The sequence below is a fragment of the Bacillus rossius genome, chromosome 2, assembly GCF_032445375.1.
Source record: "Bacillus rossius redtenbacheri isolate Brsri chromosome 2, Brsri_v3, whole genome shotgun sequence".
In the NCBI taxonomy this organism is placed as follows: Eukaryota; Metazoa; Arthropoda; class Insecta; order Phasmatodea; family Bacillidae; genus Bacillus; species Bacillus rossius.
The window spans coordinates 59,171,162-59,185,527 of record NC_086331.1 but is presented as its reverse complement, the minus strand read 5'-3'; the positions used below and the strand labels follow the sequence as shown (position 1 = coordinate 59,185,527).

General features: G+C 33.1%; 1 protein-coding gene across 7 annotated transcripts in view; it reads right to left on the bottom strand.

Moving 5' to 3' along the window:
- The window catches only part of LOC134529311 (ephrin type-A receptor 4), a 396,457-nt gene that overhangs the window by 81,882 nt on the left and 300,209 nt on the right, over positions 1-14,366 (bottom strand). For all 7 annotated transcript variants that reach the window (XR_010074530.1, XM_063363232.1, XM_063363230.1 and 4 more), the window contains exons 12-13: positions 8,688-8,799; positions 8,141-8,211 (exon numbers count right to left, since the gene is read on the bottom strand). Coding sequence is in view for 6 of the 7 variants with exons in the window: in XM_063363232.1 (XP_063219302.1) it covers positions 8,141-8,211; positions 8,688-8,799 (183 nt within the window). In the remaining variant the exon portion in view is untranslated. The remainder of the gene's footprint in view (positions 1-8,140; positions 8,212-8,687; positions 8,800-14,366) is intronic.

Sequence of the window (14,366 nt, the reverse complement as noted above, 5' to 3'; positions counted from 1 at the left end):
AAATACGAACACAGCCCATAAACTGTTGTGTACCAAATATGCCTAAAAATTTCAAATATTAAAAAAAAAATTCAAAATATATTTGAAAGTTTGCATGTTATATAATGATCATTTAGGACCTGAAAAAGAAGCTTACCAATATGAAAACCAAGCCATGAAAGCATTATAATATAGCAAGTTTAAAGGTAAATGAGTAATAAATTACAACCAACTAGCTGCTAAGCAATGCTTTTTAGGGCACCCAGTATTATTCAGGACAAAAAATTTATACAAAAATGCACTTCAGTATGTACACAGCTTGCAAATTTGATTAGACACAACAGGTAAACTGCACTTTGTCAAGCACATACTACTGCTTGGTATTAATTTACCAGTGTTAGATTGAAATTAAATTGATTATTATTATCATTATTATTATTACCTTCATTTGTACTTCAAGGACATAATTTTGAAAGAAATTATCTGTTCCTGTTTTACTATTGTTGCACTACTAAAACAATATTATCAGTAGTTTGCTCATTAAAAATAAAACACTAAACTTACTGCACACAGTACAGAGCCTATTGGGTTATGCAGTACTCTTTAGTTATAATCTTGATATTAGGATTTGTATCATTATGACTAAGGTATCATTTTAAGTAACTCTTTGTGTCTTAAATGTTTTGTTTGATTACCATAAATTAAATTAAATTCTATATCCTACTGTAAAAAACTATCTTGTTAAATGAAGCAAATGTGGCTAATTTAATATTATATTTTCTCGGATATTTAAGTTAGTTATTTTTATATCTAAAATTATAGAACATAATTTTGTTTGAAAAACCCCTACGTGTTAAAAAAATGTAACATTAAGCATCTCAATTTCCCATAAACAGTAAATCTCAGAAATGACTGCATATGTGCATAAAATTGGTATCGTTATTTGCTTATTGACATTAACCAGTATGTGGATTTTCAATTTATGTCAGATGATGTAGCAATCAAATTCAATAAATTTATGCTACATTAAATACAAACTCTTTACTCCTGAAATCATATCCAGCATTAGTTAGATCACAAACCTGACCGGCACCCCACATTAAGCACTTAAGTTAAAGCAACTTTGTAAAAACCATTGAAAACATTTCAGCTTTTGCATTATATTCATTTTTACTTGTGTTATTAGTAATGCCGTAAGTTGGTTAACTTTATCCTGATGATAGTTTGGAAAATTACGTTTCACATTATTAATAAAGTACACTGGCAACTTTAATACACACACTCCAAAAAGAAAAAGTCATAGAGGTAGGCAGTATGCTTGTACTTTCCTTATGTCCACAACAAGTTCAGGTTGCTTTGAAATTCTATTGAAGGAAAATAAAAGTGTTTTGTATACAAAAAAGAGCTGTTAGTATAGTATTTGACAATAAACGTTCTGTATCTTAAAGACTACTGTTTAAAAGCAATAAAAAATCTTACTTCTAGCATTTGATTACATCCACTCATTACTTACATTTTTATATGAAAACTTAAAACCCTAAATTATTTTATAAAAATGAACTTTTCATAAACACAACATAGGCAATAAAAACTGTGTGTGTATGTATGTATTTGTGTGTGTGTGTGTGTGTGTGTGTATATATATATAAACACACATACACATATGCCTCTTGTAAACTATACAACAAAGAGGGCCTTCTTACTCTGTAAAAAAGCTCTACAGGTTGCCTCAACATTTACAAGAAAAATACTTTCAAAGAATTCAAAGAATTCTCATCTTTAATAAATAAATTAAAAAATTCTCAATTTTACATTCTCTCTATTATGTCCATAAATATTTGTGTTATGTTTAATAACTAAACACAAGTATTTGGCTGCTTATGTATTGAATGCAACCTTTTCTCTCCTTTCCATTTTTTACATTTAAGATTGCTGACCAGCTACACTCACTGCACAGCCAGTGGCAGTTTAATAAAATTGTTTAACTATTTATTTAATTTGTTGTTATTATATCACTGAATTTTTATAAAGCATGACTTATCCAATATATTTGTGCAAACTTGTACACAAAAAAGATTTAATGGATGCAATACACTAAGATAAAAAAATTGAGTCAAAATGTCAGCAAAACTTTCATTTTTGTGTACATTGCAAACAGCAGTTCTGATTATTTTCAAAATTACTTGTGTTGAACATGGGAGGGAGAAAAAATTCTTATAGCCAGTGGAATGTTTACGATATGAAAGGTGTATGTAGCAAGGCTAATGAGAGAGGTGGGAGGTGATAAGACAGCTGCTGGCAGGCACATGCAGACTGGCCGGAAATTATTAGAAAAAAATTTAAGTTTTTGCGCATCAGCAAATGTTTAAAATTATGCACTGAGAACTTAAAATGCTAGATCGATCATCACCACTTAAAAATCCAACTCACTCTGTTCATTAATAAATAATATCTTTTTTTTTGTATACAGTAAAAGATTAATGTTCAAAAAGAAATAAAATGTAGCAAAATTCTTGCTATACATTTTATATTAACTTTTAACCAAATTAACTGGTTTTTACACAACCCTATTCTCAAATGTTGTGTGCAATATGAAGTACATTTTTATTGAATATTACATAGAAATTAAAGGCATGCAGTCTTTCAAAAGAACAGAAATTTCAGTAGAATGATAAAAAATTTAGTTACTTCAATAAAATATTATAAGTTTCAAAGTAATTTACTTTTTAAGGGGGATATTTGCCTTTCCAATCAGTACTGAATTTTTTTGGGACTGAATCTTAATGATCCTGTAGAAAACATGTAACCATTGACTTATTTAACCTTTTTATAAAATCTAAATATCTGTTATTGTGAATAATTTAGGCTTAGAACATATAGTATTAAGAAGCCACATTAAACTAAGGATCAAGTAGCAACCTTTTTTTATTTATTTAAATTAATACTGTGTAATCCTTTATCACAAGAAACCAAATTTAAAATATTATGTGATATGGAGTTGTACGCAATGCATGTAAAATATATCATACACATTTGTACAGGACTTAAAACACCAAAATTTACATAATTCTTCATAACCCTGTTTTGTACATCATACAACACAAAGCACCATTAATCAACAACAAATGACCAATTTACAATGCCAAGTTATTATGTATATTAGAAAATGCATCTCATATTTACAAAAATATTTTAATCCTGCATACAGCAAGTTTTGAATAAGTTAATATAAGCAATAACTATATACGAGTTTACAATACAGTGCCCAGTTAGTAAGTAAGCAATAAAATAAATAAACAGGAAAAATGCATCTATTTAAAGAAAAGTTTGAGAGCCAAGCCACTGAAGCATGCAAAGGCTTCAAGTTAAAAAGCATAAAGTGGTTACCACATCAGTTAATCAACCATTTCCAACAAAAAATTAATAGCAATTTCTTCACATTTTACTTTTACAATTTTTCAAAAACCTGTCATGTTCCTATATCTTGAAGCCTCCTAAAGTTTATTAATATGTAATTATTTGAATAATTAGGAAAAACATTGAAACCATGGTTAAAATAACTAGTTACCCATTTCAAATTTTAAATGCCCATATTTAACAATAGTTTTAAGTCTTTAGAAATTTAAAGAATCTGGTTTTCAGCTGTCTTCCTTTAGCAGTCTACGCAATCAATTTCTAAACTAGTATATCCCAAATGTGTTTAAATCAGCATCAAACCTGCCCGACTAAATGATCTAGATGAAAGTGTATTAAACTTTTAACTCTAATGTCATGGGTTCGAGACCCATTTTTGGAATTGATGAATTTAAGATTAGTTAGTTTACAAGCTATGCATCCCAGCATAAGATGGGGATAACAATATCTTACAAAACTAAGTGAAAATATAATCTTTCCCAATATGTTGTAAGAGTAAATTACAGCTCTACAAATGAGATGCAAAGAGAAATTTACATTTTAAAAATCATTTTGCACAAGCCAACACACTGTACATAAAATACACCCACTCCTTGAGGTTACGCTATTGGATTTGAGCAGTTTTGAAGTAACAACACCATAAATAAGGGCCAGATTTCAACTAGCGTGATCATAGATTCAAAGTAGCACTCTTTTTCATTTACGAGAATTTTTTATTTTCGTGCAGTCACAACGACAAATATGATGCAAAGAATAAATAGGTAATGTAACGAATCAAAAAAATATAGCTTTCCCTTTTATTGATAGCTATTAATTTCCTTTGTTCCCTATTTAATAAAGCCCATTAAAAATGTTACCATAAATTAAATTACACACAAATATCTGCACCGTCCGAGGGTAATTAGCCAAGTTTATATTACATCAGCAGCAGCTGTGATGAGAAACGCCAAAAGTTTAAGAGCAAGTTCAACTCATGCACACCAGAATGCGCCAGTGGTTAAGTCATGTGGTATTGGTTTTAGTTCCAAACATACATTTAGTAAATAACAAGAGACAGGAATTACATTATAAGGTTAAATAATATTTATTTATCATTTAAAACACAAAGTTTATGCTCGTTTAATCCTATTAGATATTGAAAAAGATCTTCTTTATTAATAACATAATTATTCTGTAAATCAGAAATGTTCTTCGCACCTATTTCAATAGGAAATGTTATACCTAAGACCTATTATGTAAACAATGTGGCTTGTCAATTTTATTAGAATGTTCAATCTCAAAATGTAAATCAAACATTTATATAAATGTATTTAAAATCTAATTTGACATATAATCAATACTGTCAACTCATTTTAATAGGAAAATTGTCTTGATTGAAATGGTATTCCATAAACACTCTTCAATGTTTGGGAAACCAATTATTTTGAATAACATGCGTGCTAATGGAAAAAAAATGTATATGATAAGTGCTGTTTTAATTAATGCTTTGTTTTCCTGGAATGAATAAGGGCGTTATTTCGAGAGTGGGTGTACATTAAAGCATTTATCAAATTTGTCACAAGGCAAATCAGTAAAATTATAATGTACTGCATTTTTAAATCTTAGGATCTATTTTCTACTCTCAAATTTGCACTTTACTCCTTATGCATTCACTAATACACATTTCAATAGGTGATTTCTTAAGGAAATTAACATGAGAGTATACATAATCTACTTACAGCTTATCTCAATTTTCATTCTTGAAAATCTATTTTTAAATTAAATTAAATAAATAAACTTTTTGAAATAAAACTACAATCTCAGGGCTAGTCTTTTATGCTATGGAGTAATTCACCCTATTAACAAAACTTCAAAATACCAACTTTACTAAATCAAAATTAATGTGACACCCTCTTATTTTATACATAATATGTGTTTTCTGGTTTTATGGATATTTAGGGCTGTTTTGTTGAGAAGTCAGACTTTATTAATAAATATGCTCCTCTTGTTGGAACTGCCTGAAATGCCACATTCCAGCATACATATAACACATGCAAAAGTTCCGTGGAAATTATACAATGCCTACAACATAGGCAATATTTCATGCATATAGTAGTAAAAACAATAATTACAGTGGGTAATAACACAGTGCCTGATTGTTGCCAGGAATAAACAGCACAGATAAAACATTATTTCTGTATCTTGTTTATTTTATATACATGAAGAATCACACAATTTCAGTGCCTTTGCTATCACATGTGGTGAGTTCTTAGGCCACTGTCACCAGCTGTACACATGTACCAGGCCAAATAACACTAACTGTCAAGGCATGTTTCAGTTGTGGCTGTTGGGAGTAAACATAATGTTAGTTTTTCAGCATATGATCACCTCTAAGTGTATGAAGTTTGCCTATGTTGCATGCATTCAATCATTGTAGCTGAATGTTTTGTATGTGTTGTAATCTGAAATGGTGCATCCTAGGCAAATGGAACAAGAGGAACATATTTATTCATTAGGGCTCACTTCACAATAAAACAGCCTTAAAGGCTCATGATTGGAAAAGACTAATTTTGCGTGAAAAAAAAGGTTGGCATACTACATAATTTTGATGAAAAGGAAAAATTAATTTTTAAGGGCTTGTTAATAGGGTCAACTCCTTAGTATAAAACACCATTCATGGATTTTCAGTTAAATTTAAAATAAATAATTTTTGTTATTTTTTAACAATATTACATCGTCCGGGGCTGCGTCCTAGCTCGATATGCCAGCACCTCCATAACCACCCTCCTTCCTTCCTCGGCATTTGAACCGCCCGCGACGTCACGGGTGTGTGTGTGCGTGTGAGAGAGCGCCACGGACTACAGGAAAAGGGCGCAGTAAAGTCAGTGCTTCGCTCCCGTGATTATTATTAAGTGTCATGTTCGTTGTTTTCTTTAAAAAAAAAACCATTAAGTAAATGTAGCTTTTAATAACAGTATTTCCTTCAATTATGTTCCACCTAAATATTAGCTGGCCGCTATAGACGCAGACTTGCCGAAGGCCATTTGGCAATATTATCTTTTATATTTAATATTTGATTAACTGAACTTTTATGTAGTTGCAGTGCATGTAGCTTTACTTTTAAATGTGAAGAGGTGTTTGTACGTGTTATGTATTTCTTAAATATGCCACGGCGCGGTCTAGTTGGAATAACGGTACTGTCCGTTTCGGCGTGTAGCGCCAATGTCTTGCTACCACGGCGGCCATTTTCACCCCAGTCTCTTCTCATCGCTACCTGAGGTAGGACGCTTCCAGCACTCCGGGGACTTCAACTTTGCTTCCGCTGATCTGGTAATTCTGTTTGTGTAATTTTAAATCCTAATCGCTTTCATTCGTCCTCGGAGCCTACCTCGGAGGCTGACTGTTTAATTAAATATATTAACCCCATTTGCGGGACTTACGCAAATCTTAAATCCCGGCCACGTGGTTGCCGGCCCTCATCTAAACTGATCGCGCTGCAAGGCTTTTGAACAGCTTTCTTTCGTGAGTAGATGTAACGTGTTGTGCAAGCCCCCTGTTCCTACAGGGGCTAATAAACCACAAAAGTTCCGAACTCGTGTTGTTCTTTTAATTGACCACGTGTGTACCCTCATCGGCGGGCGTGTGGGACGCCCTAAGAGCCCACTGCGTAAGCAAAGCGTGCCCGACGCTGAGAGCGGGCGGAGGTCAGGTTATTCTATAAGCAGCGCGCGGACGAAACGAGTCATGTCCTCACACGGGCGACGTCACGCCCCGAATTAGGAGTCTCACCGGGTCCACGTGCTCACCATGTGGTGGCGCCCACTAACACACCGCCTTAAAGCCATCCGAACAACCCCCGGCCACGTCAAATACTATTTATAAAAATAATTTTCAAGGGTAAATAATACTTTTAGGAATCGTGATAGGTTGTATTTGCAATATAAACTCTTCCTTAATTTTGATCAGAAATCACTTTCCAAAATATTTAAGGTTAGCTTCCGAGCGACCTGTTTGTGTGCACTCAGAAGGATACAGGAATACTTCATAATTTATTATATACACCCATAAATAAAAATGCATGTACATACACAAACACAAGTAATAAAGCATTATACACACAAACATCACACACACATACACACATATATGTACAATGGTAGATCAGAATCTCACAAAGATAGGCGGAAAGGCCTTTGTATTCCAAAGCTAATGTTTTTCGCAGTTTTACCCAAAAAGCATTATTGTCTTAGTGTAAGTTATGATCAGGAAGGGACTTGGGCATATCAAGTGCATCTTGGATCCATCTCTGTACGTATATGCAAGTGCACACACATGTTTACAAGTATACATGTACATACACATATGCACACAGAATACAAGTACAAATATACACACACATTCACAACTAACATGCACTGGCATGCATACAAAATAAAACACATACATGCATATGAACACACAAGTACTCAAGCAAAAATGAAAATTCAAGCAAGTATGCACATACATATACGAAATTACACAAAATCACATGATAGCACACATTTGAACATAAGTATCCACACAGAAATACACACAGATGGAAATTATTTTGTCTATTTATTTTCTCTGTGGTGAAAACTATGTGATTAGACAACACAAGATGAAAATGTTTGTTAAATATTCCATTCATTCTAGAAATATGTAATATTTATATTACATATTTAAATTAGTCATAAATAAACAGTACAGTGATAGCGTGATTAAAAAATTACGAGACAATATTACTCACCTTCGCCATTCCTGTATTCTAAGGTATCACAGTCACTTGGTTGCTTCTTGTTGCATTCATCACTACCTCGTCTAAAATAAGACATCACAAAATCTTTAACATAATCTATATGTATATGTCATTAAAAAATCAAAACAAAAACACTATTTTATAGTTAGTTCACGTTGCCTAAAACAGTCACTTCATAATCTTTTGTGACAATTAAAATAATACTAATAATTACATAACAGGTATATAATGTAAATAGCTCAAATATTTTTCAAAAATTTTTAACTGAATTATGTTTGATCACAATATTTAATTAAGTAATAAAAACAGGACAGATCATTTGTTGGTTTTAGATGAAGCTACTTTATTTCCTAAGGACATACATATACTATGTTTTATTTTACTTTCTAATGTAGTTCCAAAAAAATCCTGTGAGAATTCTCACTTCTAAGTACTATTTTATTTTAGTAGCAAATAAAATCATAAAAATGTATATCAAGTGAACACAAAAATTAAAAGTACATTACTATAAATATGTATATAAATAAATCAAACATACCTTTTAAAGAATAACACTGTTCCCACAATGACAAGTATTAGGCACATGACAACCACAACACTCACAACTGCAATGATACGAACTTGAATATTGTCATCATCACCAACGTATGCTACAACAAAAACATAGCAAAAATGTTAGTCCATTCACTCACCAGTGGGTAGTAATAGAAAAAAATATTGAGTAATGATATAAAACCAGGGGCGCAACAACTAAGTTTCCAAAGGGGGGCAATATACCTTTTTATAAAGAATCATCGATACCCCCTATTGCAGTGGGGGGTCCGGGGGTCCTCCCCCGGGAAAGTTTGTATTTCAAGGTGGAAAATGGTGCTATTTAAGCAGTTTAATTATCGAAAAATCGATTACACACCACTTTCTTTGCCCCCATTTGCCCCCCACTTCAAGGTTTCAGAGGGGGGGAAAAATACCCTTGCCCCCCCCCCCTGTTGTTGCGCCCCTGTATAAAACATTAGTAAAAATATATATTAAATTTAAGTCATCATTTAAATTAAGCTCTTATCAATGTAACAAACTAACCTAAACTAAAACTATTCATAAAATATTGTGCAAACTTAGCAAAGAGTTAGCTCCACACTGTAACACATTTAGTTAAGATATAAAATGCTTTAAAGAAAGGTAAACATGACCGGTACAACTACAATGGTTTTCAAGACAGGTGCTCACATTGTCATTGACCAGCTATATTTGGTAGTCAAGTTAGCACCATTAGTTATCATCACCGTGAATGAAGTACTTAAGGCTCAGTTTCACTCACTGAGTTGGTTATTTCATTTTCTTCATATTTATAATATTTAAGGGCTTTTCATGTCATTTTATTCCAACATCTCTCTTCCTTTTACATTTTTATCTCAAATTTTTTTGAAATATGTTGATAGCGGTGAAAAGTCATGCCAGTGACCATAATTATGAACACTTGCGCGTGACTTTTTACAGTTTGAAAATAACATTTAGTAAATATCCGGTGAGAAAAAATGTGATCAACAATAAATGCAAGGGAGATATAGGAATAAATTTACAGGAAAAGCCCCTAAACAATAGTAGTGTCAAGAATATGAAATACCACGAGGCAATTAACATCTCCATGGTATTTTTTTTCCTTCTAACTTTGTAGTTTACTATTATTAATATCTGTATATCTTGCAAGCAATTTTAATGTCAACATGCTTACCTGATACAATACTAATGTTTCATTAATAAACACCACCCAACTTTTCATAGGCAGCAAAACCCAATTGTATTGGTTCTCACATGAAAAGCCAATTCACCACCATGTAGCCTACGTATTATATAAATATATATACATATACACACACAAACATTAGACTCCCTATTATTCTGGTGTGACTTATCCGGTTTGCGGATTACCCATCATAACTATCATAAACCCTAAAAACAAAAATTATATTTTATTTCCGTGTGTGGACAATGGCAACGGCACTTGTTTAGCATTAAATACAATGCAATGAATTTGTAATGGAACAAATTAATGTGACGAATCAACAAACAATATTTTGCTCTTTCCTCAATAGTTATTTGCTTCCTTCATTGCAAAATTATTTCCAACCAGGTCCAAGTGTTCAGCAAACATTTTTATTCCGCCATCTGTGCCACTGCACAGCTGTTGTGTGGCATATCCTCAAATTTGTTTTTTTTTTTTTTTTTGCGGACTGGTTTACACATTTCAAAATTTTGGTTTAATGCTTTTATTGTATTTTTATGTCTTAAAATGAGATGTTTTAACTTTGTAATTTACAGCAGTGTGATCACACTATGCTTTCACTGCAACTTCACTACATCATTTTATCTCATTTTGTTATTTACATATTATCATTAAATGGTTTTAACCTAATCTCAAGAGTTATATGGACAAAATAACTTAAAAAAAAGTGATATTGTTAAGAAAACCTAAGAAACTTAATTTTGGTTCTGTTTGTATAATAATTATTTCTTTCCACTAAGTGCAGAAGCACCTTGCGCTTAAGTAGTCTACCTAAGCTATTATCTATCTGCTTCTTGATTTAATGCCAAAGTCAGAACGACCTTTTTCTACTTGTAATCTTGCCATGATGTAGCTTCTCAATTTGGTTCATCGTTTTAAGTATCAGCATTATCATGTTATAATACATAGTTCTTCGCCGCAAGTGGTAAGTTATCAATCAATTTTTACCGAGGAACATCTGTAATTGTTGGTAAAGCCAGGGATGTTATGCTTCTGGTTATATTCTGTTTCTCAGCGGTTGCCTGTTACCGGCCACGCAGTACAATATGTGAAAACCTGTTAGCTGTCTGGAATATGAGGAGTGTCCTCACCTTCCCAGCAGCCATGGAGTGACCGCACCATTTCAGGAAAGCTTTCTTCTCAAATAATTTTGGGATGTGAAATCCACCTCAGCAAAAAAAATAAATTATAAAATCTTTAGTTATGTGACAAAATTAAATATTTTTGTTTTATGGTTGGACTGTAATCTCAAAATTATTTACTATCGGGATGTTAATTGAAAAATGTTATATTTAAAACAGTTATCATAACCAAATAAAATATATGTTTAAGACGTTTTCTCAAAAAAGTTTTAACAAGCTAAAAAAAAAGAAATGTTTAGGTAATACTAAACAACAAAAATATTCCTGTTGAAATTTTGTGTTAAAGCTACATTGCATAAAATGGTTTCAAATATTATAAATGAAAAAAGAATATAAAATAACTATAATAAAGCTTTTATGGTTTAAAGTATTTACTGTTAATTTTATTGTCTTTAAATGTACATGACTAGTCAGCCTTTTGTGTTTACGAATAATCCTTTCACCAGAACTAAGATTCCATTGAGCTTCATTCCTTAGTGGCATTCCCTAGTTGCTTCACTTCTGGTAAAATCTTTATCAGAAAGACAACATGGTAGACATCCTGCTTGTCAACAGTATCTCTGTAGAGAAAAGCCAGAAGCTTTCAGGGCTAGTTTACTTTGTGACACTAGGATGCATTAGTGGAAAATGCACTAGTGGCAAATCATGGCAGACAAGCATTTAGTAAACAACAGAGTTGGGAATTACATTATCAGGTTAAATAATTATTCTAATAATAGAAATTGTTAAGTTTATGGTTTTAAAATTCTAATTAGATCTAAAATATATCTTATATATCTATTATTTTGTAACTCAGAAATGTTGGTAGTGCCTGCATAGGAAAAAAATGTTATGCCCAAACCCTATATGTAAACAATGCAGTACGTACATTTTTTTATTTCATTTTAGGTTGTTTAATCTCTAAATGTTATTCAACATTTATATAAATGTACTTAAAATGTATTATTAGTACTTACTGTTAATTAATTTTAATCGGAGTAGTGTTTTGATTAACATGTAGTCAGCAAGCACACTTAAACAAATTATTTTGATTAAAATACTCTCTTATGAAAAAAACATACTTGACTAGCGCTGTTTTGATTAGCACTCTGTTTTCCTGGAACAAATTAGGGCACTACTTTGAAGGGCGGGTGTTACAGTGTTTGTCTAGATATTCGAGATAAAAACTGACGTCGTCCGGGCCTGCGGCCCCCTTTCGAGTCCGATATGCCACCGCCCAAACACCACCACCCTCTGTTCAAACCTCTCGCTAACGAGTGCTTGCGTGTGTGCGTGTGTGGTCGCCCGGCAAGAGGGCGCTTAGCTGCAGTGCGCCGCACCCCTATTTGTAATTAATATTATTGTACCCTTTCCTTTTCGCCCCTAAAATAGTGTCACGACGATTCAGTAAGTGAGTGCCTTTTGTTTCATTAATATGTTATATTTTTGTAATAAAGTACGTGCAAGCACGGCCACGAACGCTCCCTAGCGGGCGGCGACGGAACCAACACATAACTTTATTTAAACTATTTTTTACAACATAAGTAATTATTACAGACGGTCTGGTCATGGATGTGTATCTGGCATTTTTATAAAGAGTTCATGTTATTTTCAATAATAACCCGGGGCACGCAGTCGCAGAGATGTAACGGTAATTGTGTTCGGCGCGAAGGGCACCATGTTGCCTGCCGCAAGCCCTTATCTCACCCCAGTCTCCTTCTACAGCCGGCCGAGAGCGGACGTCTCTGCAGACACCCCGAGGACATCACCGTTGTCTCACCGATAAGTAGGGATAGGAATTTTTCGCGATCGTGATTTTTTCACGAATTCGCGCGAAATTAGTACCAAAACGCGAAATTATTAGGTTTGCACGAAAAAACATCATAACCAACCGAAATCGTGAATTTTTCACATTTCTGATATTATTTCGCTAACCCGCTTAAAACATCTTACCGTTTACGTTTCGTTAGTATATCAACAAATTTTATGCACTCACGTGATGATAAACAATGTACCCAAAGACTAAAAAAGTCAGGTAGACGGCGCACAATGGTAAGAACTAAGAAGAATACCGCACACGTGTATCGGCCATTTTGTATCGTCTCTAAGTGATCTATCGATAGTTAAGACTACACAGTTCCATATAGATGGCGTAGTGTACTAATGCCTTGATCACAACTACGAACGTACAAAGTCATTCAATTATATTTTTCGACGACTTGATATTCCTGCTCTTGCAGTATCTTTGACTCTCGTGGTACGGAAGTAAATATTTGTATTGTGTATACAGACTAAGTAAAACTAGTTTTGTGGAAAAGTATGTATTGTTTAGTGTTTTTTATTGTTTTTATTATTGTGGCCGAAATATTGTGTATGTAAAAATGCCGAATAATAAACTTCAGTAAAGATAGTTTTGTGAAGTAAATATATTTTATGCAGTTGATTATTTTATTACCGTAGCGGGAATATTTTGCACGTGATTACAAAATGCCAAATAATAAACTAAGTGCTAGAGACAGGGCATTCCAGTACCAAAAAAACGGCTTCTATTGTACTGATAGCCGCACGGTAATGTGCAAATTTTGTAACTGCCAAGTTGCGTGGGAAAGGAAGGATTCGGTCGACAAACACCTCAAGTCGGCCAAGCACGTGGCTGTTGAACAAGATGGATGTGTTGATTCCAAACTACAAACTTCAATCGCAACATGCTTCAGCAGTGTTGGGAAAAAAAAGAAAACTGCAGAATACCTGGGAAAGCGAATTACAGAAACATTTCTGAAAGCAAATATACCGTTGCACAAATTAGAAAATGCCCACATGGCAGAATTCATGAATGAGTTCATTGAAGGTGAGAACCCAATCAATAAAATTATCATAGTGTAGTTTTTTCCCCCAAACAATGATGTGAGGAATTTCTTATTAATTTTGTGGCAATTCTGGTTTTGGTTAAATTGTTTTAGTAATCTCTCATGGTTAGCATATTTCATTAATCATTCTTAAATTAATGACTGTAGTTTGGTTGGAAGAAATGAATTAGGGGCCTAACTGTTATTTGTCTTTTACTGTAATGAACAAATTGGTTCAAGGTAAATATGCTATCTTAGAAAATTAAACTTTTTGTTATACCGCTGCTAACACAGGATCTAATAGAGGTGTTTTATTGCAGGTGCTCAAGACATCCCATGTGTTAAAGTCTTAAAAGAAAAGTACCTCCCAGCAGTGAAACAAGAAAGAGAGAATACACTGAGGGAGAAAATCAAGGGGAAACAAGTAGCAATACTCTGCGATGAAACAACTGACGCTAGAGGCAGCTGCA